The sequence below is a fragment of the Triturus cristatus genome, chromosome 1_1 (genome assembly GCF_964204655.1).
Source record: "Triturus cristatus chromosome 1_1, aTriCri1.1, whole genome shotgun sequence".
NCBI classification, from domain to species: Eukaryota; Metazoa; Chordata; class Amphibia; order Caudata; family Salamandridae; genus Triturus; species Triturus cristatus.
The window spans coordinates 123,381,571-123,406,347 of NC_140579.1; the positions used below are offsets into that span (position 1 = coordinate 123,381,571).

Genomic DNA, 24,777 nt, shown 5'->3' on the forward strand with positions numbered 1-24,777 from the left:
TAGTACAGAAAACTGGCACCGTGCCTTTAAGGCAGCCATGACCCCTAGCTTCCCATCATGCCTCAGGGGTGACAGTTAGGACAGTTGTTCTTTCCGGCTCCTTCTGTCAGTACCCTGGATTCACACCTCTTTTTGACAAGTCAGACACACATGAGGTGTGCATCATCTGCCTCCCTGAATCTCACTCTCCTGCCTCCTGTCAACACTTCAGGAAGTTATCTAAAAGAACTATCAAAGACAGGGAGAGAATCCGTCTTCATGGCCTCTCTGAAAGAGGTAGGTCTCCAGTAAGAAGAAAGAAGAGAATGCCGAGGAGTTAGGTCCTGATTTGTTGTCCTTCGGTGTCAGGCTCCACGTCGAAGGTACCGGCGGCGGAAAAGCAATCGTCGTCGAAGACTCTGATGGCACAGGAGCGTCAATTTTCAACTTCGAAGGCCAAGTCTCCATTGATGTTAGAAAAGCGTCCGGCGTTGAGACAAGATCCTCCGCCGTCGACTCCTCAGCGATGATCGACGTCAAGGCAGAGATCTTCGACGCCAAGACGTAATTCACCATCCTCAGCGTCGAGACCGCACTCGACGTCGAGGCCGAAGTCTCCGCCGAAGTCTCCGCCGAAGAGAAGACACCCGACATCGAGGCAGCAGTCTCCATCGAAGACACGCTCGCTGTCGAGGCGGAACCCTCCGTCGAAGCTTAGAAGGTCGACGTTGAGACACCGGTCTCCTTCGCAGCAGTCGGTGTCGAGGCACAGGTCTCCGCCGGGAGCAAGAAGGTCGACGTCGAGACAAAGATCTCCGTCGCGGACAACGTCGAGGCAGAAGTCTCCGTCTGTGTCAATTCCTTTAAGTTTCTCTCCGTCCCCACCGTTCCATCTTCAGGTCTGGATCTCCGGAAGTGGTCATCTCATCCTCCAGTAACAAGACTTCTCCATCTGGACATCAACGTTCAGTGGAAAGGGCTCAGTCGGAGGGGCAGAAATCTCCCTCCACACGTCACTCTCCTGTTAGAGCAGAGAGGACCCCATCTGTTCACCTATCACCCAGATGGATGCGACCACTACACCACTGGGCTGTTCCCAAGCAATCAGCAGGCGTCTGGCATGATCTGAGTCCTCCCCGCAGGTCCCCTCTGGCTCGCCTGGTACAAGAGGCAGATCTCTCTCCACCAAGAGGTAGAGCTCGCACTTGCTCACCTACACCCCCCTCCAGGGACAGAGCAAGATTGTGCAGCAGAAGGAGGAGGCGCAGATCTCCAACGCTTTCCACCTCCTCAACACACTCCTCAAAGAGGGTTATTCACCCACACTTACCGACAGTCCACCGTCGAGGATCTCTCCAGTGGATGATGTTAGCACGTTCCAAGACGTGCTTTCTGGGGATGCTAGCAAGCTGAACATTCCTATGCCAACTCCACAGAGCACTTCGTCAGTAATCTTCAAAACCTTAAACCAGAAGATGGCTTCTCGACCATTACTTCCATTGGTTCCGGGGCTCCTTAAACCGGTTATGGACATCTTCCTCACGCCGGCAACACTTAAAACCGCACCGGAGAGAATTCTAAAGAAATATCGCCCACCGGAGGGAGACCGTTTCCTCCTAAAGTCCGATCCTCCACCAGATTCGGTGATTATAGCTGTGGCCTCCTCGTCTACAGTACCACCGGACAAGGAGAGCAAGACGCAGGATTCGTGGGGGAGAAAAGTATGTGGCACGTCTGCATACATGCTTAAGGTCTCCAGTGCATCGGCGCTCTTGGGGCGCTACAATATATCTCTGTGGTACTCTCTCCAGCGCTTCACAGAGAAATTACCCAAGGAAGACCGTAAGGACTTCGAAGAAATATTACAGGAGGGCAGCTTGGTGGCAAACCAAGTAATCCGTGCTGCAGTGGATGGGGCTACACTTTCAGCCCACTCCTACGCCCACGGGATTTGCGCCAGAAGATCATTCCGGCCACGCCTCACAACACTGAAGCCAGAAGCACAGTCCCGAATACTCAATCTTCCGTTCTCCGGCTCATCCTTATTCGGTACTCACACTGATGAGGAAATGGCCCGCATGAAGACTGAGCTGGATACCATGAAAGTGGTGCGGCTGGAGAAGAAAAGAGAGTTTTGCCGCCGCTACCGCACTAATGATCGACGCTCCTTCCAACAGAGGGTTCAAACCCCTCATTGGCAAAAGCACCAAAAGCAGCAGGGCCAACAGAGATCCCAGTATCAAGGACGTCGATCCTCCAGGGGAAGAGGAGCAAACCGCCAGTCCTCTACCTCTACGAAGACTCCAGCCAAGCAATGAGGGCCCGCTTCCTCCATCACCGTCCACCACTCCAGTGGGGGGGGAAGTATTGCAAATCATCTGCAAGAGTGGCAAGCTATCACAAAGGACCAGTGGGTGTTAGCTACGCAGCAGAATGGGTACTCTCTATGTTTTCGAGAGTCATGTCTCTTTCTTATTCAGTTCTTTTAGTGGTGTTTAAATGCTTTAAACTTGTTTCTTTGTTTAAACCTGAATGCTCAAACCCACAGCTACCCAGGGTTGAGCTAAAGTTTGACAAACATGCATAACTGCCGGGTCTGGTGGCTCAGTGGACTAATGTGTCTACTGAAGGGGCCTGTGTTCGACCTCATGGTCACAGGTTCAAATCCCAGCAGGTCCACCCAGCCTTTCATCCATCTGAGGTCGATAAAAATGAGTACCGTTAGCTAACAAAAAACATCTGTTATTCACTGCCACGATAACCGTAGTGGTGAACGTGCGCTTTACAAATACACATGTTATGTTTTGTTATGTAACTGGACCCAAGATGGTATTGTGAATGTATTACATGGTGTAGTCGCACAGCCACACTATATAATACCCCACACTGTGAGCCTGGCACCTTACACATTGGAAGCATCCAAACTCATCTGTGGAGTGCCTCAAGGTTCATTGCTCAGTGAAATGAAAATAAAATTTATAACGCACACTAATACCCATGGGTGTCTAGGCGCTGTGAAAAGTGCAGAATTGGCTAACCAGAGGAGAATGAGAGAAAAGCGTGTTTGGGCTAGTTGCTAAAGAGACACGTTTTTAAGAGTTTGCGGAGTGCCAGTAGATTGCTTTCCTTCTTAAGTATTATAGGAAGTGTTCCCACCCTCTTCAATGCATACATGATCCCTGTGGCCAACGTTATCCGCACACACAATATCAACATTCTCTTCTATGCTGACGAGGTGCAACTCATACTCTCCCTCTCAGGTAAGCACCCAACACGAGACACCAGTCCATTGCATGCATGGCAGAATTTGCCAACTGATTGAAAGCCAACTTTTTCACACTCAATATAGACAAGACAGAAGTATTGATCTTCAGCAAGAACACCTCACCATGGGAGTCCAGCTGGTGGCCGCCTGAACCTGCACCCAGCACCCACGCCAACAACCTTTGAATAATCAGCAAACTGGACATGACCGCACAAGTCAACGTCATCACTGCATCCTGCTTCCACAACCTGAAGATGCTGAGGAAGATCTTCAAATGGCCACCAGGCAACACTAGAAAAACTGTCCTTCATGCTCTACTCACCAGCAAGTAGGACTCCCTCCAAGCCGGAATGAACATACAACTCACTAGAATACTACAAACCATCCAGAACTCTGCAGCCACTTTTATTCTGTACCGCCCACAAAGAATTTGAATCACACCACACCACTGGCGCCCGATATACAAATAAGCTCATTTCAAACTGCTCACACACATTCAAGGCGCTACTCAACTTGGACCCCACCCACCAGAACAGTCGGATCTTCTTCCACCAACCACCCAGACACCTCTGCTGCGTAGGACAACTACTCACACACATCCAGCACATAACCAGAACCAAATCAATAAAACAGGCATTCTCTTACAATGCTCCTAAAGCGTGGAACAGTGTCCACTCCACAACTGAAAGAAGAAGCTGAAGACCTGGCGTTTCAATTAACCAACTTACCACAGGCAGGCCTAGCGCACACACCGGAGGACACCATCGCAGGTGATAGTGTGCTTTACAAATGCACCTAACCTATCATGCTGGAGCCGGCACCCGGTGAGCTGGATTTTCCTATGCAGCATCCTACTCCTGAGGGTTTGGTGGTCCAGACTCCTCCAGCAAAGTAAATCCTAATTCGTTCCCCACTATACCAGACCAGGAGTTAAAAAGGATTCAGGCATTCGGGAAGTGAATGTTCTCATCGGCCAGCTTAGCATGGAGGTCGATCAATACAGTATATGCTTGTTAGGCCCAGATGAGTTTTGCGCTTTTTTGGCTCAAACCATTCAGGACGGCCAGGATGTCACCAAGTGTGTATTTAGGGCTGGCCTTGCTGATTGTTTTCAGCGAGGGATGGGCACAAAGGCGATGCTTCACCAGTGGCGCTGATTTTATCAGGGATTAGCAAACTGATTGTTTTTACGATAAGGACTCGTATAGATGGCATTTGGCGCCATTCCGCTTGATGTAGCAGGTCCCACTGGGGATACATTCACTTTACGCTTGCATTTTTATGGGATATCTCTATCCTGAAAGCGTCACTAAAAGAGAGTACTCTCTTTTTACGTATATTTGCTCACTAGATGGCAGGAGTATGCAGAGCACGTGAATCTACAGCACTACCCACTCCGAACAGATGCGTACCAGCTAACCGTTTCCCTTTCTTTTGTGGCTTGTAACTCTTCACATTCACACCTGAACTCCTTCCCCTCCCCCATCTCCCTGGTGAAAAGAATCAAAAGATAAAACAGTTTTACTGAGCCAGGAATATCTGGACCCAACCACTAGAAAACAGAATGATGCGAATATAGGAGACTTCCTCAGTGCAAAATAGTTTCAGGGAAGTTGCGAGTGTGGCCTTATTGCTGTTTGTCTGGAGGTTGACTGCTACAGTTGTCACCAGGGCCCTCGCTGTCGGTCCTTTCTAGGCCCCAACAGAGCAGACGATACAGGCATACACCCTTATCCCAGTCGTTGTTACCTGGGTGCCCTGTATCCGCCATTAATGATGGCGCCAGCCAGAAGGAGGGGGTGGGGGCTTAGGTGTGAGAGTGTAGAAAGTGAAGAGTGCAGTGAGTAAACAGCTGCCAGTGGTGGTTTAACAGTGTTCTGTACAATGGGGTGTGGGGTGATAGTGGCGTGTGGCCTCTCTCAGGGCACTGCTTTGTATAATGTGGGCTCTGGTGATAGTAGCGCCCTGAGAGGAAGCTTATAGTGTGGAGTAAACCATGGGCTGTGGTGAGACACTAGTGCGACCTCGAAGACTACAAAGGAGTGGGTATACTGTGGACTGTGGTGTGATAGGAGTGCAGTGCGGAGGGTTACAGAGCACTGAGTGTACCTGGATCAGATCTATGCTCCCAGGCTAAGCTATAGCTCTCTCTGGCTCTTTACTCACAGAGATCTTCATACCTGGCAGTTCTTCTTGGTACCGCATTTTAAATCTCATCTTTAAAGTGATTTCTGCCCAGTAACTCTGCTTCTGTTTGTCCCACAGAAGAGAAATCTCCTCCAATGGGGGTAATTATCGGAGGCGTCATTGGAGCTGTCGTGGTTGCTGCAGCGCTTGCTGTTGTCGCTTGGGTTGTCTACTCGAGGATGAAAAAGTCAGGTAAATGGATTCAGTTTGATACTGTGAGTGGATTTATATGCAGAGATGCAGGTGAATACCATCTGCCACTTGGAGTAGGGGTGGGGACACATCCATGCTTGGAGACCTGCCTCCTTTACTCTGAGGTGGGTGGAGCAGTATTGCCTTGTCAATGCACTGCCGATGCACGGTCACTGAATGCACATTTTCACTAATCAGTCTTCAGCCCCAGATGCATAAAAAATCTCAAAACTGCCTACAATTGTAACAGTCTGGTGTTTTACCAATCTAAATGACTAGTCTATGGCCAATGAAAATCTGCCCCCATGTTTCCACTATTCTGGTTGGCTGCTTAGCTGGAACACCCTGTGCCTTCCGGGACCAGGTTCCAGTAAGATGTATTGTATTGTATGTATTGTAATTGCATTTATATATCGCTTACTACCCCTGATGAGGCGTCAAAGCATTTTTTCGGCAAGTAGCACACTACTCCGGAACCCATAAAGGATTAGTGGTGAATTAGTATAGTGAAAATATGAAAGTAATTTGAGTGGTGGATATGTTAGTCAGTTATTTGGATTGAGAAGGATAGCGAAAAGGTAGAAGAGGTAAAAAGGTTTGCATTTGTATAGTGCTTGCTACCCCTGATGAGGTGTTTAAGCGCTTTTTCGGCAAGTAGATACCTACTCTGGAACCCATAAAGGATTAGTGGTGAATTAGTATACTGAAATATGAAATTAATTTAAGTGGTGGACATGTTAGTCTGTTATCTGGATTGAAAATGATAGTGGAGGAATAAAAAGGAAGGATTTAGATATTTTTTTTGGGAGCTCATAGCAGTAGGAGGAGATTTGGGATGAGTAAAAGGGAGGTGGAGGGGGATGAGTAAAAGGGACTTGGAAAGGGGGAGACTCAGAAGGAGGGTTTAGAAAGGCTTGTTTTGGGGGGTTGGAATAGTAGAAAGAGCTATGAGATGCTTCAAGGAGGGGTGGAGTAGGGAACAGTCTCGAAAGGGTTATTTTGGGGATCATAGTAGTGGTATGGGGTTTGGGATGAATGTTAGTATCGAGGTATTGTATATATTGATAGCGGTATAGGGTGAGAAATATGCTAGTGCATTGGAAAGAGTAGTAGAATGAGGTTTGAGATGAGTCCGAGAGTTGAGCTAGAGGATATTTTGAGAGCGGTATAGGGTGAAAAAATAGGGTGGTGCATTGGATATGCTGAATTAGAAGAAAAGTAATAGATAAGTAAAAGTAATAAATATATAGATCCGTAAGTACATGGAAGGTATATAGATGCATAAAGGGAAGGTAGTATGTGTAGATTAAAAAATGCATTAAATAAACTCTGCCTTTCAAGTGTTGCTGGACTTTAAAATAGTTTTATATATATATTTATTAGCTACTGGCGGTCACCAGTAGGCAGTTATAGTTAGAACATTTTTTCCATTGAAAAAGCATTTTTTGTTTTGCCAATATCTGTGGCGCAGGTTGAAGAATCTTTGCAATATTTTCGAAACTAATGGTTCACTCAGGTCAGCTCCTGTCTGAAAGTTTCGGGGTGATTCGTCAAGCAGGGTCCGAGAAAAAAGGGGGGGTCCCAAAACGTGTTTTCTCCATGTTAATTTCCATAGGAAACTTTAGCCACGGCTACAGCCCGAACTACTGAACGGAATTACACCAATTTGGCAAAAAAGTAAATTTTGGTCTGGAAAGCATGCTTTTTTAAAATGGTGTAAATCCGTTCAGTAGTTCCTGAGATATTAATATTTAAAAAAAATTAGATATCTGGTGACCGCTGTGTATCCACAAACCCTCCCGATCACATGCTTGACTGGGATTTGCCGCCAACACTCCAAACAAAAAAGTGTTGGCAGCCGTCTTGTGACTCGGTATAAATGAGTCACAAGAAAAAAAATGTGAAAAACAAGGTAAGGGGGCAGGGTAGAAACACCCTGATCCCCTAGGCCTGCCCAAGGGGTCCCCCAGGGCCAAAAAAAGCATTTTAATTTTTATTTTTCTGGCAGGAATGTGTACGGTACGCGAATCCTGCTGAAAATCTTTTTTAAAAAACGAAGCGCGGTGTCCCGTGATTTTTTAATAAGCCCCCGGGACCTGGTCCCGGGGACAATCTGCAATTATGTAGCGGGGGCCCGCCTCCTCCCCGGGGCTCCTAGAATAATGTGCAGGGGGCATGCAGCTATCCCGCAGCCCCGGGGACTTAATTTGTTTTAGGTTGGGGGGGGACTCGCTGGCCCCCAAAGCCCCAGGTACCGCCCCAGGGCTATAAATAAATAGTAAGTGTGGGGGAGATCGAGCGCCCTCACACTGCACCAGGAGCCACCCCCTCCCTGGGGCGTACTGTATGTAAATACAGGGGTTCGTTGCGGACACCCGGCCCCTGGGACCTCCACCTCCACAGGGCTATGTTTATGTTGGGAGTGGGGCCGCGCAGCCCCCCTCCTGGAGCCCTCCTTGGCCCTGGAGACTGCCACTCCCCAGGGCCGGCTCCAGCAATGTCCCGGGGTGCCCACCCCCGGGACATTGCAGTTTGCTATGACAGGCCGGAAGCACTGCACACGCCCTGTCATAGAAAACTTCTGCTTTGCTTCCTCGAAGCAAAGCAGAATTGCTTTTGGGCAAAGGGAGCTGCATGTCAGCAGCTCCCTTTGCGCAAAAGCAATGCTGGCTCCCGCAGGAGACGGGAAGCCTGCAGGGACCTCGGGGCATTGTGGCTCCCCCCCCGTGGCCCCCAACGTGGTAGTGTGGTCCCGGGGGCCCAGGGAAGGGACGGCCCCGCAGCCTTCCCCATTAAAAAAATGAAAAAAGGGCAAAGCCCTGGTGGATGGGGTCTCCGGGGCCAAAAAAGGCCTCAGGAGGGGTGCGGCACAGCCCCCCTCCTTTAAAATAATTATTTTAAAAAAATGTGGCCATGCCCCTGGGGATGGGGTTCCCGGGGCCGAAATCGGCCTTGGGAGGGAGTCTCCCTTCCCATTTTTTCTCTAATAAAACAAATCAAATGTGGCAGGCCCAGGGGGATGGGGTCCACAGAGCCCAGAAAATATTGGGAGAAGGGGAGTCACACAGCCCTCCTTCTAGCCCCAAAATAAGGCATCTCGCCGGAGGCCCGTCCCCTCCCTGCAGCACACTGCAAACGCGCCTTCTGGCACGTTATGGGTTGGGGGATTAAGTCCCCTAGATCCTTAAGGGTCCTTCGGAGCCAACTAGCCCACCATGTATCTCCAGCGAGCCACACACAGTGGGATTGCTGAGATGTGGTACGAGGCCACGCCCCTTTTTACACCTCTCTGCAAACGCTACAAAAGAAAAAAGGTCAGGGCACTAAGAACCTGCACCAGTCAAACTAGTGTTATAGTGTAAATAGACAGCAATGTGGTGCAAAGAGCCAGGGACGTGACCTTCACTCGTCCCTATTATTTGGTGCAACCCAAAAAATGCAAAGAACAGGAATGGCTCAGCACACAACTACAGTTTGTATATAGTAGACAGTAATGCATGTCAAAGTCCATAAACAACAACAGATGAAAAGATACAATGTATCCCAAAAGATTCACAATGAGCTTGAATATCTTTGTGATGAGATTTTCCTTTATTCAGTTGTGCAAAAAAAAAATTTCTTTCTGGTTGTTCAAATCAAAATAAGCTTTATTCGGAAAGTTAATTTCAATCCATAAAAGCATGTACAGTATAACATATCATTTTATACAGTTAAAACAAGTAATTTTTATAAAACATATATATACAAAACATGTACCCCAAAAAAAAAAAACTCATTTACATGGTTCCAATTAATGAATGTGCGTAGATAGTAGCAAGTAGGCCCGAAAAGACAACATTTCATTTTAAAAAATAAGCGGTTAAAAATAATGAAGAGCGGTGACAGTAATAAGACTAATAAATATACAAGTCATTATTTCCAAATTGATCTATCAATTTGTTAAGTTAGTAGAATTAGATGGAACTTCGGATCAAGAAAGAAGAAACATAAGCCCCCTACTGCGCTATTAGGATGCATTGGGGGATAAATCCAAAACAACGTTTGGAGTCTTAAGAATACTGTTTCTTCGTTTCAATGGCTCTGTTTTTCCCTCTATTCACCATGAGCCTAACTCGAAACTATTACTGCATTTGATCCAATGTGTGCGATAACAGCAGCATATGAGCGTGGGAGGAAAGCATTTCATTTTAATGGATAAACATTTAAAAGTAATGTGTAGACGGTAAAGGTAATACAACTAGTAGATATACGGATTCAGCTATCAGTTTGTTAAAATAATAAATTTAAATTGCGACTTTAGAGCAAGAGAGAAGAAACATTCCTCCCTACTGCATTATTAAGATGCATTGGGGGATAGGTCCAAAACAACGTTTGGTATCAAGTATCTACCGTACTTCTGAATTTTACTCTGTTCACAATGAACCTAAGTCAATACTATTTCAGCGTTTAATCAGATTTTTTAGGAAAGCAGTAACATTATAATTTATGCAATCATTATCAAGACATTGAAGGGCCAAGAATGCTGGGCGACATTGGCGAATTCCCCAGATTTTAAAAATAGGTTTTAACCATTTCCTTCTCAATTCTTCATAAAATTTGCAAAATAAAATGACATGGATAGTTGTTTGCTCAGAGACTGAATCACATGGGCAGTGTAATAATTCGTTTGACCAATTGTTAACAGTTGGAAAAGTCACCAGCCTATGGAAAACATTCAGTCAAAAGCGAGTGAGAACAAATCTGTCGTATCTTTTGTCTGTTTTTTGTAGGTACGGTTGCATGCCAAATGAGGTTAATATCATAAGATTGTGGCTCACAGACAGTTTTGTAGCTTCACTCGTTAATCTCAAATCCTCCATGTGGTTCATACAGCGTTTCTTAAAAACTTTTCTTACGATAGCTGACATAGAAAAAGGATTATAAAAATATTCAGGATTACCAATGTCTGTCATAAAGTCCTTCACATACTTGATCCATTTTATGTCGAGGCAATAGTCCAGTTTAAGAACGTCTTGAAGCACTAACTGATTGAAGCGGTTTGTTTCTGACTTCCAAATGCGGTGCCACAGAATTATGGGTTGAATTTTTATAATGTCCGTAATGTAAGGGACTCCCAACTCAGCGTGGCAGACATAGGTGGACGGGGAAGCCGGAACCGCCAATAAATATCTAAAAAATGCATTTTCGACTTTCTGCAGTTCGGAAACATTCCGATGACCCCAGATCCCTGCCCCGTATGTTGCTACACTCATATATTTTGCGTTATATATTTTGATCATTTCCAGTGGGGGTCTTTTTCCTAGTTTTTGGGAAAAATTGACAAGCGCAGTGGTGGCTCTCATGAAAAGGAGTTTTCTTAATGTAATTGCTTGGCCCCATGAGCCCTTATCGTCTACAAGTATCCCAGATATGAATAGGTAGATGAGGTAGCCAGTTTGTTCCCATTTAGATAGATGTCTTTGCCCTTTTTACTACCTTTACCACAATTCATCACAAAAGTTTTTGAGATGTTGATATTTAAATCAATGTCTTGCATATATTTATTATACAATTCCAGTGCCTTCTGAAGAGCTATGGGCGTCCTAGCTAAAATAACAGCGTCGTCCGCATAAAGTAGTGCTGGTATGCGTCTGGGGGCCAAAGTTTGTTGTACCTGGGGAACGTCCTGAGTTCCATCCAATAAAGCCTTCTCAAGACCGTTGGTATATAGCGTAAAAAGGAATGGAGCCAGGACGCACCCCTGTCTAACCCCTCTGAGGACTTTAAATGATGAGGTACATTCTCCTGCTCTACCAAATCGGACTCTCGCTGAGGCATTGCTGTAGAGAGCTTTCAGGAAGTCTATTAGGGGTTCCTCTACTTGCATTTCTTTTAAAGTATGCCATAGTTTACCATGAGAAACGCAGTCGAAGGCCGAAGAGAGATCAACAAACGCTAGGTAAAGTTTTCCTCTTTTCGCCTTCGTATATTTACCCAGTAAAATAGCAAGGTTAAGCCCCTGATCTATTGTCCCCGGACCTTCCCTAAAACCAAACCGTAGATCAGACAGTATGTTCTTGTCTGTGGCCCAAGTTTGCAACCTCGTAAGAAGGATCCTTCCTGCTACTTTTCCTAGTGAATCTAGGAGTGAGATTGGTCTGTAGCAGGAGGGATCCTGTCTATTACCCTTTTTGTAGATAGGGACCATGATGGATTCCGTCCAGCTGTTAATGAGGCCCTGCGAGGAAGTTGCATTGCGAACGCGAGTCAAAATTGGGGCCCAGAGGTCTGTGTTATGTTTATAAATGTCTACAGGGACCCCAATCGGGTCCAGGGACCTTAGAACCTTTGCTTTCATTAAGTGCTACCAAGACTTCATCAAGTGAAAAAGATATCTCTATAGGGAGAGACGCAGTAAGTTCAGATAGAGGTGATGCTAACATGGTTGTGGTATCTGTCGACTCCGAAGAGCCAAAAATTCTTGTAAAATGATTCACCCATTGGGCCTCGTCTATCGTTATCTCTATGGAAGGAGAATTATCAGATAAAAGGAACGGAGACCTAATTACTTTCCAGAATGCTTTACTATCATTCTGGCTACTTGCCCTGTGTAGGTCTTCCCACAATTAGTTTTTTATTGCCTTTTTCCTGGTCGCGATAGCCTGATTGTATAGTTTCCTTGCTTGCTGGACAGCTAGTCCATCTCTATCCCTGTTATGGATCGCTTTTTTTAATGTGCTATGGGCGTTTGTACAGTTTGTATCGAACCATTTTCATTTCTTAAACTCACCCTTTTTTCTCTTTACGGATAGGGAGCCTTTTATTGTGGCGGTGATGTAATTAAAGCTTGCTAGGATCGACGAGGGCAAGGAATTCTCATTCAGAGAAGACAAAATATGAGGTAGAGCCTTAGCCACTACTGAAGATGTAATGGTATCGGGATCTACTAGTTCCCATTTCAGAGAATAACCATTCATACTATCAATAGCGAGATTAGGGCAGGTATGGTAGAATTTATTCGTTTTGCATTTATTATGGGAGATGGAACTTTTCCTCTTAATTGTTAAAGTTTGTGGGAAGTGATCGCTAATAGCGATCTTATGGGTAATAAATTGCTTTACCCTATTCCCAAGATTATTTGATGTCAAAATATAATCTATTACAGAGCCTGTCCCTCTCCCATTGTAAATTGGTGAAAATGCAATCGGGGGAGTTACTAGTTCATTTGCAAAACTCAAATTCAACATAAATATGGTTTCGTTCGGAGCGCTCCCAAGGATATTATGAGGAAAGTGAGTAAGGTTGCAATTATCCTCATCGTTCAAGCCACAAATCTGGTTATTACTATTCGGGCACAGATTAGCATTAAAGTCCCCTCCCCAGATAATCTGGGCGTTTCCTGAGCTAACCATCTGGATTTTATATACAACTTGTCTAAGTTGATCAATAACTTCAAATTCGTTCTCTTTTGGAATGTTGTTGTAGAAATTGACAAGTATTAAAGTGTCGTTCCTATCCATTGTGAGAGTAAGAATTTGATAATAGGGGTTTGAAATCTCGAATGTGAGTTTTTTTACTATCACAAGATTAGATACATATATACATAAGCCTCCCTTTGATCTTCCATAAGTGGAAGGAGAGGCTGGTGTATGAAATGTTTTGAAACCGTTAATGTTGATTTCATTTTGCGACCAAGTCTCTTGGAGACAAAGGATGTCCATATTTTTAACAAAGTCAAGAAAAAGGTCGTTGTGAATTTTGGAATGTAAGCCCCATATATTCCAATATGTAATATTAATGTGTCCTTCCTCTTCCCAGGGTATAATAAATGATTGGTGAGCTGATCCTAGTACATCTATTTTAGATGGAATAGAATTCATGGTGACCTTTTTGATACAGAAAGAAGCAGGAATGTCCTCCTGCATTGACTTATTCTGTGGCTGCCTCTGGCTATTGTAAACTCTGGCTACTAATTCAATCTCAGGCTCAGGTATGCCCCTTTGAGGAGGGATAAGCAAGCCAGTGTCAGGGTTCCCAACTAGAATCTTTGGTCTTTTTATTTTCTTTGGGGGTAGTCAATCTGGGTCTTCTAATGAGGTAAGTGCACTGAAATGGTTATAGACAGGGACATTAAAGTTTTGATTGGGCATGGCCTGGTGGTGAACTAAGTTCGTCAATTCAGGGGGAGGGCGATAAAAGAAGCCTAGAGGAAGTATGTTAAACCCTGTTTCGAGTATTCTTTTGGCCGCATACCCCAAAATTTTTCTGACTAACCAAGGAGAGCAGAAAGTCAATACCAAACAGTCACCAGTAAATAATTTCCTAGATCTTCCGATCCATCCTATTCTGCGTATCATCTTGAATTCTTCAAACAGAATTCTAGTGTCGCCCACTCTATCCCCCAGCCAATGTAGAGCTTTGTTCCTTAATGATTCGCTGGTCTCCTGATCTTTTTGGCATGAGTGAGGAACGTTTCCCAAAATCACTGTATAAGGAGTGCAAGCTGGAGGAAGATCCAAATATAGAGAAGGTGGTGTCTTAGTAAGTGTTGGTTTAAGGGAAGATAAGGAGTGTTTGTCGGTGACTGGATGGGACAAATAGACTAAATTTTGTTGTGTCTTTGTTGTCCTGGACTGATTGTTAATTTCAGTTGTGGGGGTATCGCCAGAGGAGTCAATATGGGAAGGGAATTGTCGTGATTTCCTACTATTATTCCCGCCATTGCTAATGGGCCTTGGGCTAGGGGATGGAATAATCTTGTCGTCGTTGCAGGAAAGGAATTTGGCTACATGGGATTCGATCCGATCTAGTCTAGATCCGATATCCTCAACTGCTCCTCTCACAAAAGAGTCTAAGGTTTTTATAGAGGAGAGGATACTGTCTAGATCGATCCCCTTAGTGTACTCTTTAGTGATATTTACTGCTGTTGAGGGTGTAGAGGAGGGTTGTGAAGTGCTGATAACCCTATCTTGGACTTTTTTCTTTACAGTAATCTCCTTTCCTCTATGTGCCCTTGATTGGCTTACCTCTCTTATACCCCTACCTGGCTTCCCTAGCTGATTCTTGGCTGTATTTTTACCCTTGTCTGGTTGTGGGATGTTTGTATCGCTGTGGTTGTGCACTATGATATCACTTATGATATTTTGAACACACCCGTTAACTGATGTTCCGGTGTCAGCGATCGCGATAGGAGTAGTAATTTGGATAGGAGTAGGTTGGTCATCCCCCGCTCTCGCTTCTCCAATCGTCAATGAGCCAGCTGCTAGTGTTTGTTCTACTGAAGATATGTGTTTTTCTATTGCCCCCATAGCCCCAGTCAGGTATGTTAGAAGGGTTTGCTTTTTTGACTTCTTATTATCCATACCCTCTGATGGTTCACAACTCGGTGCTTTCCTTTTGCCCATAATCAAGAATACCTTTGGAGCTTCACTACTAAGAACACAAAAAGGTCCACTTAGTTTGCAAACGATCTAGTGAATTATGTGACGATAATCAACATAAATTAGGTCGAGAGCTATTTCAGCAATGACAAATGTTACCTGCAGGTTTACTCCAATCCTTGCAGGGAGCTCATAATAGGGTGGTGTGGAGTACGGCCACGATGGGAGGCCCGGTCCGGTCCCACACGGGCACAGACGGGCAAGGACGGGCCCGCCCTTGGCCCGGGCTTCGCCCGGGCGCGTCCCGCGCTGCGTGAGCGCCTGATTGCTTTTAGGATGTTCCGGTGCTAGATGGCATCGTCATCAACAAGCGCTGATTGCAGGGTATGCTGGGAAAGGTAGTTTACACAAGCCGTTCCCCTCACGGCGACGAAACTCCGACGATTCACAGCCCAGCTGCCCCTCTGCGAGCCGTTCCCCTCTCGGCAGGTAAATGTTTGAGCCTGTTAGGCTCAGCGTTTCTGCACAATTGTCCCGCGCTGCGTGAGCGCCTGATTGCTTTTAGGATGTTCCGGTGCTAGATGGCGTCGTCATCAACAAGCGCTGCTTGCAGGGTATGCTGGGAAAGGTAGTTTACACAAGCCGTTCCCCTCACGGCGGCGAAACTCCGACGATTCACAGCCCAGCTGCCCCTCTGCGAGCCGTTCCCCTCACGGCAGGTAAATGTTTGAGTCTGTTAGGCTCAGCGTTTCTGCACAATTGTCCCCTCTGGTTGTTAAAATTACAGCATACAGTTCATAGCCGACGCGGCGCGTTTCGTCCCAACGGGACTTCTTCAAGGCTCAAGAGTAATGTATATATTGTCCAGCGAAAAGTAAGCTTTCTTATAAACAAATATTCGAAATTCATAAATCTGTATATTTATATAGCAGTTGTCATCTACAGTGGTATTTTATAAGGTGGATATGAGGGTTTGATAGCCTTATTCATGTAAGATAAGAAATCGTCGCCGGATCTGTGCACAACGTGTCGTTCGATCAATTCGAAAATCTCATCACAAAGATATTCAAGCTCATTGTGAATCTTTTAGGATACATTGTATCTTTTCATCTGTTGTTTTTTATGGACTTTGACATACATTACTGTCTACTATATACAAACTGTAGTTGTGTGCTGAGCCATTCCTGTTCTTTACCTCTCTGCAAACGCGCCTCGTGGCGCACTGCTGGTGGGGCGATGAGGTCCTCTTGTGTCTTGTGGACCTCAGGACTAAAGTGGACTTCATCCCCTAAGCAGAAGTGCGCCAGGAGGTGCGTTTGCAGAGTGGTGTAAAAAGGGGGCGTGGCCTCGGACCACTCTCAGCAATCCCGTTGTGTGGGGCTTACTAGAGATAACAGGAGGGCTAGTTGGCCCCCAAGGACCGTCAGGAAGCAAGGGGATTTCATCCCCCAACCAAGAGTGCGCCAGGAGGCGTGTTTGCATAGTGGTGGAGAAAGGGGGTGTGGCCTGTGTCCACCTCTCAGCAAACCCACTACCTGGGGCATTTTGGAGGCATCAGGTAGGCTAGTTGGCCCCGCCAAGTAGCCCTCCTGGTACCTACCCCCTGTAAGTCCTACACAGCGGAATTGCTGAGCGCTAGTCGGAGGCCCAGCCCCCTTTCGCCACCTTTCTGCATACGTTATAGTTAGAAATTAGCCTTTAAAAAAACTAAGAAATTCACTGAAAGAACCATAGATTTCAGGGATGTTATAGTTGGAAATTAGCATTTGAAAAACCTTAGAAATTCACTGAAAAAACCACAGGTTTCAGGGACGTTATATTTAGTTGGACATTTCACTCGTACAAAAGCAGAGAAATTTGGCCGTTATAGTTAGTTGAGCTAACTACAACTCGCGCCCCCACAATGCTCTGCTGATGACGTCACATTTTACATCACTCATGACATAGTCATTGACATCACTGATGACATCACTGATGACATCTCACATGACAAAGCAGATGCTTTGTCTCTGTTTTAAGTACGAGTCCAAAGTGTCTGCTTTGTCCATGTAATGATTTGCCAGTTTGTCTGTGAACACTTGAGTAACAGGATGAGCTGCTTCCAAGCAATTTGGTTTACAAAATTCATTGAGAATTTTATAGAATTCCTTATTTGCACATTTAGCATTTTGAATTCTGTCTGAATAGTATTTTTTCTTTGTTTTTTTGATAGCTGTCTTGTACAATCTGTTATTTTTCTGTAGGCGAAGTTTGTCTTGCTTGGCGTTTGTTTTGAGCCAGGCACATTGCAACTTTCTAATGTGTTGTTTTATTTCTTTTACCTCTGTTTTTCTCCAAGGTGCTTGTTTTCATTTGTTCTGTTGTGTGCTTTTTAGTGGTATCAGGATATCAAAAGCTTCCTGTAGCCAATGATATAGTTTTTGAACAGAATTTATTGTTTCTAGTTCTTTAATGGATGTGAGTTGTGTGTTCGGGCATGTGAGCTGTAAATCACATGCTTTGCATACTCCTGCCAATTAGTATTTAGTCCGGATGTTTGCAAGTTTTTTTATTCCGAAGAAGTCTTTCCGGTCACGAGGTATGGTGACTCCTCCCTTAGGTGATAGTGCGCATGGGCATCCACTCCATTGTTAGATTGTTTTTTTCTGCCATCGGGTTCGGACGTGTATTGCTGCACTCCGGTTTGAAACCGTTCCTCGGGTTCCCCTCGGTGCGCAATTCACTTACCCTCGATGGTATTGTATTGGTATTCGATCGTGTTTCCCTTACCTCACGTATCGTATCGGTTTCAGCGAAAACCAAAAATCTGATCGGAAACCTTGTGGAAGGCCGTCGGGCCTAACCGCGTCGGGCCACCTCGCAGTCGATGTAATGGAATCCATTTAAATTCTGTGCTGGGTGCCATGCCAAGTTCCCGCACATCAACATGCATAGTGTGTGCAACGTGTATCTCTCCCCTGAACATAACGAAAATGACTGCGATGCGTGTAATTTCTGCCGCTCCAAGAAAATGCTCCGTGACCGTCGAACTCGGTGTCACAAGATGTAGCATCAACGAAGCGTCTCCGCTCCTGATCTCTTCAAGGAGAATTTCGATCAGGATATATAATACCCTGAGGAAGTGGAAGACGAAGACGAGCTGATTGCCATGTCCGAAGCAGACTCCGACATGGAAGACGAGATTCCGCAGGGTCAGCGTACCGTGAGTACAGATCCTCCCCTGCCCCGAACTCTACCAATGCCCAAGAAAAAGGCTCTGGTCCTTCCACTGCCTGCGGGCCAAGGTCAGCACCGAGAAAAAGTTTCCAACACCCCGCCTTCAGGCCCGGCAACAAAACAAATAATAAGGCCTTCCGGCTTGACACAGAGTCAACCACATTCGGGCTCCGAAACAATCAGGTTTGATACTTCAAAACAACTTCAGATCCGGAAGCTTCAGCACCAAAAAATCCGGCACCAAGAAACATGGCACCGAAAGACAAAATGGCTGATACCACCGAAAGAGCCTAGTTTCGATGTCCCACCATTAAACCCGGACCGGAAATAAAAGGAACTGGTTATTAATCCTAAAACAGGACATATTATTGATAAATTGCCCTTTAAAAGGAAACAAGACACAGAGGTCTTTTATCCTATATCCCTTAAAAAGAAGTCTGATAATACTAATCCTTCTATTCCTCCTCCTATACCTCCTTCTTCACCTAAACCACATATGTTGATTACACACACAAATTCACCAGTCAATTCACCTAGGCCACAGACACCTAACAATGAAGATCAGGAGGATGGGGTAGATCCAGATAGTCCTGATCCATGGGATGACTATGATAAAGTCCCCATTGCCGATACTGACCCGGATTTATATCCTACAAAGCCTTCTCCTCCAGACTGTGGTAAATAATTTAATTACCGGTACTTATTTTGATGCGGAAAATTATTAAGAATAACTCAGTAAAATAAGAGGCAGAATCCGTGGTATTAGAGGTTCGGAAAGGGCTTTATTCCTTATACAATTCGAATTGTAGGCTTCATATTCCATCACCACGGAGGTTCAGGAAGTGAAGGGCCATACATTATTGACAGGTAATCATTTTTATAGAAGAGGCATTACAGTGAAACAGATGCAGGAGGCGTAACAGTTGATAACATCGATAACGGTATACATGCGTAACTAAAATAGGCGTAACTAGGCGTAACTAGAAAACGTCATTAGGTATGATGTCACAAATGGGTGGATCCATGAAAGAATTTCGCAATGTCAGCAGAAATACTTGGCAGAGATGCGCGCGCAGCAGCATGACGTGTGATTGACGTGCAACTAGGGGGTGAAGGGGACTTGACATTTAGCTCTACATGTGGAGACAAAAGTCTGGGGGGTCAAGTCAACCTAATCCCAAATCATATCTAACATCCTATGTTTAAAGAACTATGTTATCCAAAAGGAAAGGTCTCTCGAACAAAATCTATTCTATACTGACTGTAAGTGCGTGTACAAGCGTCTAAGTGTCTACATGAGATGCGAGGGGCAGAAATCTTCCATAGTAACAGGACCATGAATTACTTGCATGAAGACAGAGAAGCCGGGCCCTTTGCTCGGTAGCTGAAAGGATGTTTACTTAAACTACTAGACAGGAATGCATTGGATGAGGAGCGGAACAGATAATGTTGAAGGTGAAATACAGTTTTTGGCAGGCAGACAGGCCGAGTCAGGCACCGTTAGCCGCGCAGGGAGTAGGACAAAGTTCATGGATACAGATGCGAGCTCAGACTGGAGCTGTCAGAGGTAGAAAGCAGGGAAAGGCTTGATGGCAGCATTCAGGGCCTACTCGCCTGAACTGCAAAATGGAGTAACTGAGCCATATAAAGTCGGTGGCCTTTCATACTTAGGAATGGAATATCCGGCCCATTTATGGCGGATCTGAAAGAGGACATGTTGACGGTGGACGCACATATGTTTGCGTCTTCATAACTGGAACTGGAGGGAACATACATGTACTTGTAACATATACATGGAGCCGTTGGGGTCTAAGATAGGGGACATAACTGATCACAAAAATCCATATTTCCACAAGACGACAACATAGGCTTTACAGATTTGATTAATAGAGCTGCTGAATACCACGGAGTTCAGCTACATAAAGACACTCTTGAAGAAGATTTCCTTTTTCAAACCCTAAGTTCATCCCAGAGGTCCAACTATACATTGCCGATGTTAAAGGGAATGCTCAGGCATGCGGACGATAATATTAAAGGTCCTGTCCGCGCAAGGATACTTACTCCAAGAATAGATGAGAAATATAAAGCAGCACCATCTGACCCCATCTACATTACGGGACAGTTACGCTTGGACTCCTTAGTTGTTTTGAATGCCCGTAAACGAGAAAATTCACAAACATCAGGGGAGGCCCCTCCTCCAGATAAGAATTCAAAACTATTAGATGCTTCAGGGAAAAGAGTAGCTGCCCAGGCAATAATTGGCGTATTGCGAATACTCAGGCCCTTCTAGCAAGGTACGATAGGGCACACTATGATGAGTTAGAAAAACTCATTCAGTATTTACCAGATGAACACAAAGCCAAAGCACACGACTCGGTTCAAGAGGGGAAATTAATTTCAAATACTTCTATTAGACGTGCCTTCGATGCAGCTGATACCGCTGCAAGAGCTATCTACACTAGTGTGTTGTTACGACGACATGCATGGCTTAGAATCTCAGGGTTCAAGCCTGAAGTTCAGGCTTCCATTTTAAATACACCTTTTGACAAAGAACATCTCTTTGATCCTACGGTTGATAGTTCTTTAGAATAAATGAAAAAGGACACCGATGTGGCAAAATCAATGGGAGCCCTACAATCCCCAGTTAATCGGGGTTCCTTTCATCGCTCCTTCTACAGAGCGGGCTTAAAAAATATTTTAACAGAAAACGCCTCTTCCTCGTACAAAGGAAATAATCAGGCCGATTTCGAGGTAATAATGCAAAAGGAAAAGGTAGAGGTTCCACTCCCCGTACCTCACCAGTAACAAACAAGCAATGACATAATTCCACTTCCCCCGACCATTCCACTCCTGTCGGGGGACGACTTTCTCAATTCCTTCCTGTTTGAAAAACTATAACATCTGACAAATGGGTGTTAAGAATGATCCAATCTGGTTATTGCCTGGAGCTTACAGGCAATCCTCCAAACATTCTTCCAAAAATGTCATCAGAGCACCTTCACCTCCTCAAACAAGAGGTTCAGTCTCTTCTAGAAAAGGGAGCTACAGAGCCTGAACCAGTACAATAACAAGGGTCAGGTGTATACTACCTTTATTTCTAATACCAACGAAGGACGGTTCGCTCCGGCCCATATTGGACCTCGGAGAACTCAATCAATACATTAATTCAGATCACTTCCACATGGTCACTCTTCAACAAGTGCCTCTGCTACAACAGCAAGGAGACTTTGTCTACACTAGACTTAAAGGACGCCTATTTTCATATTCCAATTCATCCCGCTCATCGCAAATATCTCAGATTTGTGGTAGTGGGACAACTTTACCAGTTCAAGGTGCTTCCGTTTGCAGTCACCACTGCTCCCAGGGTATTTACAAAATGCCGGGCAGTAGTCGCTGCTCATTTGCGAAGACAAAAAATCCATGTCTTCCTATACATGGACGACTGGCTCATCAAACCCAGTTCTTACCAAAGGTGTCTCCAACACACGCAAAGCACACTGCGGCTGCTACACAGTCTAGGCTTCCCAGTCAATGTGTTGAGGTCACATCTCCAACCTTCAACCACACAGACATACTTGGAGGCCACTCTGGACACTCAAAAAGCTCTAGCCCTTCCAAATGCAGCTAGAATCAAAAATATTCAAGCCCTGGTCTCACAATTTCAAACCAACCACTCGTTACCAGCACGAGTATTCATGCCATTACTCGGAATGATGGTGTCTTGCATCATGATAGTTTCTCATGCAAGACTTCACATGTGTCCCCTTCAGGAATGCTTAGCCCGTCAGTGGAATCAATCACAGGGTCAATTGAAAGATCTAGTGTTGGTGGACGACGCACCCATCGCTCTCTTCAGTGGTGGAACCCACAAAATTCATCCAACGAGCAGCCCTTCATCGACCTGATTCCACAGACTGTGCTAACAGCAGACAAATCACTCAACGGTTGCTAAGCTCATCTCCAAACTCTCACTGTTCAAGGGTTGTGGAGTCAAAACCAAGAATAAATGCACGTCAATCAGCTGGAGCTGTTAGCAGTCTTTCTAGCGCTCAAAGCCTTTTAGACCCACCTTGTAGGCAAAGCTGTCCTAGTCTGCACAGACAACATGACAGCGATGTATTATTTATTTACAGAAACAGGGGGGACACACTCTCTCCAACTGTCATGCCTCGCACAAACCATTTGGAAGTGGGCCATTCAACAAAGCATCGATCTCCTAGCAGAACACCTCCCAAGAGAAAGCAATCAAATCGCAGACCTGCTCAGCAGACAAAGACAACAGATCCACGAATGGGAACTTCACCCTCAAGTTCTCCTCCCATTCTTCCAAGTGTGGCGAATTCCACAAATAGATCTGTTTGCGACTCACCAGAACGCAAAATGCCCAAGCTGCGCCGCCAGGTATCCAACCCCATCGTCCAAAGGCGATGCATTATGGATGAACTGGTCAGGGATATTTGCCTGCACTTTTCCACCTCTCCCACTCCTTCCATTAGTGGTTCGGAAGCTCAGGCAAGCATCCCTGACACTGATCCTGGTTGCTCCCACATGAGCCTGACAGCCATGGTTCACTACCCTGTTAGAGCTTTCAGTAGTTCCACATCAGAAACTACACCTCACTCCCAGTCTCGTCACTCAGAGCAAAGGAGACATAAGGCATCCAAATCCCAAGGAGCTTAACCTCGCGATTTAGCTCCTGAGGTCATAGAGTTTGGTTATCGAACCTCCCACCAGACTGTATGCATATCATCAAAGAGGCCAGAAGGCCTACTACAAGGGCCTGCTATGCAGCCAAGTGGAAACGGTTTGTCATTTACTGCAATAACAACCACATCAACCCACTTGATGCTTCCTTTCAAAATATCATCTGCTATTTATTACACTTGCAACGCTCAAATCTAGCTTACACATTGTAGCCGGGTCGGAAGGAATACGCAACAGGCTACGTCGGGACAAGGAAGGTTTTATTTTAAGATAATCGCGTCTTCTGTGAGATGCCAGTTTGGAGTAACAAACTCAACGAGTCAAGAACAGAGAGACCCAAAGTAAACTCAAAACAGGTACACGACGACGAGTCTTCCTCTTCGTTTTGGGCGGGAAGTTGTTCGTCTAGGTTGAGTTCCCAATCCTCCCTTAAACGTCAGGCAGAGGCAGAGAGTGGCGCTCCAGAGTCCGCAAAGAAAAGAAACAACTAAAGAAAGATGTGGGTCAATACTACATCCCGTTTGTCCAACCTCACGAGGGTAGGGAGTGAGGGTAACACTCTAGTGCACAAGTGAGTTGATAGGACTCTAAACAGGTGGCGGTGAGGAGTGACAGTGAAAGGAGGGGTACTACTATATACAATAAGGAGGCGGCGAACGGCAATGTTATCAGCCCTCAGACTTCTCCCACCGCCCGACCCAGCCCGAGAATCTTCCCCGTACCTGGGTCAGCCCCGATCCTCCGGGGGCGTGGCTCGGCGATGCGTGTTCGCGGTTGCCTCCTGGCTTCGTCTTCCCGTCTCCGCACTCGTTCTCTCCGTCCGGGCTGGATGTCTTCTCCGGGCGTCTGGGTTGCTCTTCCGGGCCTCGGTTCCTCGGTCCTTCGCTCTGGGTCTGCTCGAGTCTCTCTCCGGTGTCCATCCACACCGGATTCCGATACCCGGGACTCCTTATTGGGTGCCAGCTGACGACATCATCAGAGGGGGCGGGGCCTTCCTGTAGCGCGTCCCAGTTAAAGGGACCGGCATCGGAGTCCGATCAGTCTGTTTGTGATGTCTGCCACAAGTCCTCCTGGCGAGAAGAAAGCATAGGTTCCATGAACTCACGGGCTTCCCACCAGTCTCCCCCTTGTCCGCCGCCTTCCCCGCTGACCTTGTGACACACATCTATACGATTGCATCTTGCTGCTATAGCTGCATATCCACAAAACAGACAACATTAGTTCCTTTTCAGAGTGCCTGTAATCAAAGCCTTTATGGAAGGAATAAAAAGAGTGATTCCACCGATACGCCCACCTACCCGGCGTGGAATCTCAACATTGTCTGACTAGGTTAATGGGTCCACCCTTTGAACATTTACACAAATGTGAGTTGCAATTTCTCAATTGGAAAATTGCTTTCCTCATTGCGATCACATCTAAGGGTGGGCGTAGTGGGGCTACGTGAAGCAGCACGTAGTGTGCCCAAATCTACGCACACTACGCGCTTCGCGTAGCCCCACTACGTGCCACCCACCTCCCGCCCGCCCTTCTTTTAAATAATATAAGCAATGAAAAATAAATTAAAGTAAGTCGACTTACCCGTAAGCGCGGCGTCTCCGGGGCTCCCTCTTTCTGTTTCTAATTTCTTCTGGCAAATGCGCATGCGCGGACGCCCGCGCATGTGCATTTCTCGCGAGAAATGCGCATGCGCGGGTGTCCGCGCATGTGCATTTGCCAGAAGAAATTAGAAACAGAAAGAGGGAGCCCCGGAGACGCCGCGCTTACGGGTAAGTCGACTTACTTTAATTTATTTTTCATTGCTTGTATTATTAAAAGGAGGGCAGGCGGGAGGTGGGTGGCGGGTGGCAAGCAGCTACGCTTCGCCCTCGGCGTGTG

General features: G+C 45.9%; 1 protein-coding gene across 1 annotated transcript in view; it reads left to right on the forward strand.

Moving 5' to 3' along the window:
• The window catches only part of LOC146869740 (uncharacterized), a 507,514-nt gene that overhangs the window by 286,985 nt on the left and 195,752 nt on the right, over positions 1–24,777 (forward strand). The window contains exon 6 of the mRNA XM_085640288.1: positions 5,510–5,623. Within this exon, the coding sequence (XP_085496414.1) occupies positions 5,510–5,623 (114 nt within the window). The remainder of the gene's footprint in view (positions 1–5,509; positions 5,624–24,777) is intronic.